At 36.1% G+C, this 7,302-nt stretch overlaps 2 protein-coding genes across 2 annotated transcripts; both read left to right on the top strand.

The window, feature by feature from the left end:
* Positions 1-297: 297 nt before the first annotated feature.
* Positions 298-589, top strand: SOCG_01362 (F0-ATPase epsilon subunit; the record flags this gene model as incomplete). The annotated part of the gene is made up of 2 exons (XM_013164317.1): positions 298-326; positions 415-589. 2 exons carry the CDS (start codon positions 298-300, stop codon positions 587-589), a joined length of 204 nt encoding a protein of 67 aa, XP_013019771.1.
* Positions 590-1,892: 1,303 nt separating this feature from the next.
* SOCG_01361 (HIRA interacting protein Hip3) lies at positions 1,893-7,107 on the top strand. Its single transcript, XM_013164316.1, has one exon. It carries the CDS (start codon positions 2,172-2,174, stop codon positions 7,041-7,043), a length of 4,872 nt encoding a protein of 1,623 aa, XP_013019770.1. The 5' UTR covers positions 1,893-2,171; the 3' UTR covers positions 7,044-7,107.
* Positions 7,108-7,302: the final 195 nt, after the last annotated feature.

Raw genomic sequence — 7,302 nt, 5'->3', positions numbered from 1 at the left:
TTATATAGAAAATGGAATTACCTTAAAACCATCCTGGACATTGAGTTTCGTGTCAGTACAACTCGATTGAGAAGCATCCGTAAAGCACCAGTTGTCCTCTATCGTAACAAGAGAACATATTTAGAAAACTAAATTAACTTTTACTATGCTCTCACATCTTTAAGATACAAGAACAGGCGATTTTCAAGTTTTCCAATAAAGTGTCATACCCTTCCCCTAGACTCGACGCTCACGTCTGAGAAGCGGGAGGCAGTAATCCTGCAATCCCCCATCTCCTACTTTGTAACAGAACTAGAAATGGCATTCGCTTGGAAAAAGAACTTTAGGTAAGTAGTATAGGGAAAGAAGATTTGGAAAAAGATTTGTGATTAAAAAATCTCTAAAGCTGGCAATCATACTAACATTGAAAACTAGCTACTCAAAATACGCTTCTATTTGCTCTCAAACAGTTCGTCAGGCATTAAAGCCTGAAATACGTTCTGATCTTAAGGGTTCTAACAACGTGGAATTCGTCTATGCCAAGTGGAAGAACGGTACCCAAGAACCAACTCAAACTTACCAATCGAGTGACGCCGAGCAACAAAAGTAAATTTGAAAGAATGTTGGTTGAAGATTTATGGTGATGATTGCAACGATGATTCCTATCTGTGTTTTTTCCTAACCTTTATTGAAAGGGAGAGCAACGTTTTATCTATTCTTGTTTTGGCTCTCTCGTAAATGGTAAAAACATCCAGCCTCTATCTTTTTTATCTTCTTTTCTTTCCCCAATCACCATTTACTTTTTATTTCTTTGATTCTTTTGCTTTCCGCTCAGGAAACATCCATATTCATCAAGTTTTCTGCGATTTATGGATAAGGAACGTAAAGAGACTTTCAACGAATGAAACGCTGTGTTTTTACATGTTTATGTTGTTATTAATGGTAATAAAACATTAAATCGTATTGTAGATGCAAAAATCGATAGGAAGCCAATTGAATAAGGAAAGACACATTTTCAACGCTTAAAGTCGTTTCTCTTCATTAACGTTAGTATACCGGTTCATTAGTAGCCGGTGTTCTTTTTTTTTTTTTTTCTTCTTCTTCTACACCGGTGTAACTGTTACACTTTATGATTGACCTTCAAGCTTTATTTTCACGAATTGCTTCAACCCACCGTATAATGATCGTAGACTGCTTCTTCAATATTTTGCAACAGTATTATCTTCTCTCTAGAACTTTCTCTTATTGTTTCATTCTTATTTCCATTCGTAGCGCAGTATACTACTTTCAAATTACTGTTCCATACTTCGACTTGCATCAATACGCCCAAGGTGCTTTCTATTCTAATGGGAAACGGCAAAATGACTTAAAAAGAATCGGCTTCAAAGAGCTATTATCAGTAGATATTTAATCAATATCTCCACACCATCCTCCATGCCAAAAGACGACCCGTCACTATGGACTCCAACTTTTTATTTTTATGTAATAAGACCCACACACACAACGTTCATTGTTAGCGAAATCCCCCAAGTTCTAGTCAGTTGGAAAGAAGTCTCCATCTAAAGCAGTTTCTTTTTGTTTAGTGTTCTCTTTTCTTTTTGGTCTTTCCCAAAGTCTACAGAACTTAATTAAGCAAGACCATTATTTAACATCCGACATATGCTTGGTCTGTAAAAAATCGACTACACTGTACATTGTCTTATCCTATGCAAACGGTTCTTAGAGTTTGTAATTTTTTTTTTTTTCGTTTGAATACCTGTTATTTTTATTGTTTTGTTTGAAAAAAGTTTGGTTATTTAACTACCTATTATACTTGGACACTTTTTATTGACCGATCACTAGTCTTACTTTTTCTTTGCTTTTTCCGATTCAGCTTCTTTTTTTTTTTTTTTTTTTTTTTTTTTGCTTTTTATCTATTATTGAAGTTTCTTTTGACCTTTGGCAACTTGTTAGGAAGTACGACACTTTTACTTTGCCATTTTGTTGAAAAATATTCTGTTTCTTATTGTCCTTTTGGCTTATTGTTCATAAATCTTATGAACACTTTCAGTTTTCATGGATATACAATCTTTACGTTTATGATTTTTATGCGTTCGTTCTATTAAAAGGGTGTTTAAATTGCAACCGCATAAGCATTACTTTTTCTATCCACATATATTTTTTTGTTTTTTTAAAGTTCATCTATTCACAACATGGCTTCCTTCACGCCTTTAAATGCAGCAGGTGAAGACCTAGATAAAGAAAAGCGCACGTTAGAAATTCGGATAGAAGAAGCGCTTCAAATTTATCAAAATGCCCTGCTTGCACAAAAAGAGAACGACTGGGATCTCGCTTCCAAGAACTATGAAGAACTGCTCAATCTCCGGCTTCTCCGTAAACCCGATGTTTCCCATCTATCACGAAAGCCTAAAAACAATGCTCTTTTACTCCTACATTACCTTGTTCGAAAAAATCATGGCGAGTTTCTCTTCTCCAGTGCCCTTTCCAAAAAGTATCCATTTTCCTCTGAGGCAGACGTTATTAGTTTATGTCGCCAAGCTATAAACGATTTTTCCATTGCTCTTGCTTGCGATCCCAATGATATTGATTTATGGACAAAAGTTGCTGAGCTTGCAGAAAAATTACATCTCTCAAGAGTTTTGAGATTTGCGCTCGAGTCCTCCTTATACACGGGATATGAGTCTTTTGATCCCGCATTATCTTTAATGAAACCGGATGAGCTAAACCCTGGAAAACTAGCATCTTTACAAAAGCTGTGCTCAATATTGAAACGATTTCATGTCCAACGTAATGATATTCCTAAGCTTGACTTTTTTACGCTGACTATGTATACACTTCCCCCTCATTTCCCTTTCATACCAACTGTCCCTTCTAGTCGTCGTTCTCTTGATATTTCCGCCAAAGTGAAAGCCATTTCTCTTCCAGAAGAATCTTTGCATGGGATTCTAGATTTAATACTTAATCTGCTGCGGCTTGTAGAAAAACGTTTGCCTTCTTATGCTACCCCTTCTACAACCATATTCCTTATAAACGCCCCTAATTTAGCATCACTAGACGACGACTTAGATTCTACTGATTCGGAACTATGGCCTGAATCATCCGAAAATGTTGTTACTGAAGATTTAATATACAGACTTTTTACTAAACAGGATCCTATTTATGCTAATGACATTGTTCCTCCTCCTTTACCATCGGCAACTTCAAAAAGCCCTAAGAGACCAGCCGATGATTCAGAAGTTAGGAGTAGTAAACGTTCACGCGGTCGTGAACCTCGTGCTTCATCAGAAACGAATCTTTTCCTATCCATATTCAATATACTTGAAGACATAAAAGCTTCAATGACAACCGGAAGTTCAGCGCAAACAGAGTCCTTTACTTTCGATGGCATCTTTGATCCTTACAAAGATCTCTTTGATGATTATCGACAATTACTTATTAACTTTCCAAGTCAGGACAATGTCAGTGATACCAGCATAACTGACATGTCTGCAAACGGCGCTTTCTCTCAGATGATGCTATTTGACTTAGCAATGCAAAGTTCTCACAGATTAGAACACATGGAGACCTCAAGAGATTTTTTAGCTAAATTGATTTTCAATATCAACAGCAGGAGAATGGTCCCATCTGAAATCGCAGCTTTTTTCGTCCGCGTGATGTTAGAACCCGTAGACGATGAAGTTGGAGTTCCTTTGTACATGCGGCAATGTTGGGGTAAAGGTTTCAAATCTAAGCTGACAGAAACCGCTATTAAAGTAGAAGACTTGTTATATTCCGTTGTTAAACAAAGTATAGGAGACAATCATACATTACCATGTGCTCAATCACTTTTCGAAATCTTTTTAGATGATTACTTTCAAGAATTAAAAATAAACGCGAAGAATGAGATTGCACGGAACGAAAATTCTACTATCAATCTTGAAAGTAAGAAAAGAAGGTGCATACGTTGGAAGTTACTGAGTGGTGAAGTTTTGTGTTTCCATTCTGAATATAATTCCACCGAACCCTTCATCCAGTTGAAAATCAGGTTCGAATGGGCCCGTAATCTACTATTAAGATTGTTAGGATCTCCTAATGATTCCATTGTCGAAACTTTCTTGAAGATAAAAAGTATTCTCATACAAAATCATATCTCCTTTGAACTTTTGAACAGCCATTGCATGCCTGACATAAACATTGATGTGATCGATTTTGAATTATCAAAATTACAAACTATTGAATTCTTTAACATACTCTTTGTAAATACGAAGTTACTCGATTACAACGCAGTAATAGAGAACTTGGAGCCAGTTTTGCTATTTGAAAATTCTGTTTCAAATGACAACCAGTCGTATTTAATATCCCAGTTTTTAGTAAAGACTTCCACGGAGTTCCAAATTCATCTTTGGGGCTTACTTAGAGAAGCGTTCAATTCAGCTAATCGGCCTTATGAATCTATATTATGCTCTTTTTATCCATTAAGACTTGTTCTTAAACGACTTTGTTCTGTGCCTTTCAGTACCCAAAATGTCGACCGCCGAAAGGCTGAATTACTTGGAATGCTGAAATTAATTTCTAACCTTTTGCAATCGATATGGCATGTCATTTGGAAAAACCCCGAATTGTTAAGCGGACTTTCCTTTAAAGTCACTCTTGACAATATAAAAGTCATCATCATTTATCTGAAGCTTTTCTCCGTATTTGCTGGAATAGATGATGATATAGCTGATGATAGAATTCCAAAACCAGCAAGTCTTGACTTTGATTCGTATGGTCAAGATGTCAAAGATACTATAATAAGTTCGTGGTGTATATTTTACAAGCTCTGTACGAGATTGTTGCAGGATTCAACTGTAAAATTCGAACCTAAAAAAGTGCTACCTAATATTCTAACTCTAATTCATTCACAGTTCTCATTTCGGGGTTATTGCGGTTTTGCGGGTGGCTCTTTTTTGGAGTTATCCCAGACAGAATGTCTGAAATTGGATCTATGGGAAAACGAAAATGAAATACTTCAGTGCGTGTTTTGCCGTTTTGGCCTGATGATTGGTAGCGAATACTATCTTCCTCAAGACCACCAGACTCATAAGAGAGACTTCTCTCGTGAAGACGCCATTGCTTTGGTACCTTTTGTTTTAGGTTTTGCCGTAAAGCGTTCCCATGGTTGGATTATGCCCCGATCGGATCAAAAGCATGCATTTGAAACAATATGCGACAAAATTGGGCCTCCTAATGAAGAGGTTATTGATATATATTTTAACAAGTCTTCTATAAACAATTATTTGGAAACAGATATCACTGCGAAACATGTGAAATTCTCGTTAATCGGTCGGAATTTATTAAAATTACAAGAAGTGTCGTCCAAGCATGTTAATGATACACTTCGTAACATGTACTATTCTCAAGCTCAAGTATTGCTTGGTTATTACAGAGCGAGACTAAAGGGTACCAGGTGCATAAAGGAATTGAACAAGGCAGTTACTTATGCTCTCATGGATTTGTATATAAATCCTTTCCGGCAGGATTCATGGTATACTTCTGCAGTGCTTTATTTAGCTTTGGCTGATGAAGAACTATCTTGGAGTGCGGATTTGATTGGAATGGATGAAGAACAAATTACAGATTATCAAAGAAAGGGTTTACTTTGCTTTTTTATGGCTGTTTCGTTGGATCCTATTGCAGATGACTCTTATAAATCGCAATTGTACTTCGATTATGGAGCGTGCTTTTACTCAATTGCCCGTCCTCCTCTGGAAATGAGTGCTTTTCATTCCTTAGAGAGTCGAGTCATTAGTGGTAGCTCGGGATTGTTCAGCGTGCCTTTAAAAGCTGTTACTTCAAAACAAGCTATAGCGATTGCTGCTGACTTCTTCTCAAAGTCGTTCAGTTTGAAGAAAGATTGGAAAGTTGCGATTATGTTAGCTAAGTCATTACGTAAATTGGGAGATATGGCTACTGCTCTAGAGTACTTTGAGGAAGCTACCAAGGTTGCACCTAAAAAGGGAGGAAGTGGCTCTCAGCAAACATTGCTTTTAGAACCTCATTATGCATTGCTTTCCAATCTGAGTAAAGCTGTTATTGAAAATCTTATTCCTACTAAGGTTGTATTCCAATATCTTACGAGAATACAATTTCCACCTAAAAATAATTCAGAATTCGTAGCTGCATATGAACATACGGATAATTTGGATTCCCGTTTGGTACTAAATCAAATTCTTTCAGCAATTCAAGAGCTACGTTCCGTTGACAAACAATCATGGCAGCATCGACCAACATATAGAATAGCTAAGTTATTGGACTATCTAGAGCAATTCGAAGAGGCTAAAAAGGAAATGGAAAAGCTTATATCGTTCAAGTCGTCAGGAAAGTCTTTGGTAAATATTTGGAGGACCTATTATGAGCGGCCAGGCCGATATTTCTATTATGGTACCGTCTATAGTAAGTTTTTCATTTCATTACTTTACAAAACAAATGATGATGCGAATTTACTACAGTTTATGAGGCGGTTTAGAAGGTCCTCTCCTTCAATATATGATCATCGAAACATCTGGCTTGATATTATGAACAAATATATTAATGACTTACGTGACAGTCACTCGATCGTTGAACTTAAAGAAGAGCAAAGAGAGTTAATGCCGATCAGTGAGTTTAATGTCATTTACGAAAAAGTTTTGAATCTTGGTGAGCAGCAGTTGTCATTACTGATGCAAGTATACGAACTACGAAAATTGAACAATGGTCTGTATCCTACAACAAAGCTAGATGATTTCTTAATAGATTGCTTTATCAATCTTTATGGAAAAACTTCGTCGACAACTTTGTCTTCAGATCCTAATTTCGTGAGAAGTTTAGATGAGAAGAACTCAACGCAAGCGCATGAAGGGTCAGCGAAAAACAAAACTATAAACATTACTCGAAAAGAAATTATATCAAAAATTATTCATGTGTGTCGTCCGTCCAAAGATTCAAGTAACCGTGAGCTCGCATCAAAGCCATCGCAAGCTTCTTTGTCGAATACTTCGTCTATTGTTGATACAGGTTCCGATAATGAACAAGAAACAGAGGGAAAATTGGATAAAGAAGGATAAAGTTTGTAAAAATTTCTAGTTAGTTATATAACGTATCCTTTCAACATTGAAAATAATTGAAATATACTAAGGAATTTGATTATAAGATGACAAGATAAAATATTTAAATTAAATAATTACATTTATAGAGTTTAAGTAAAATAATGCTTATGAGAACTTACGATGGATATACTTCCTCTTGCAACTAATGGCAGATCGAATTTCAAGGTCTGTCTGGTTAATTACTCTCAATTTTTTTCCTCCGTGATTTAGTTTTAGT

Source organism: Schizosaccharomyces octosporus (assembly GCF_000150505.1).
Source record: "Schizosaccharomyces octosporus yFS286 unplaced genomic scaffold supercont6.3, whole genome shotgun sequence".
Lineage (NCBI taxonomy): Eukaryota > Fungi > Ascomycota > Schizosaccharomycetes > Schizosaccharomycetales > Schizosaccharomycetaceae > Schizosaccharomyces > Schizosaccharomyces octosporus.
Note: the sequence above shows the minus strand (reverse complement) of the source record. Positions and strands in the feature narration are given on the sequence as shown.

Bases quoted from the DNA above. Each gene is read 5' to 3' on its own strand.
- SOCG_01361 (XM_013164316.1), top strand. From the start codon at position 2,172: ATGGCTTCCTTCACGCCTTTAAATGCAGCAGGTGAAGACCTAGATAAA.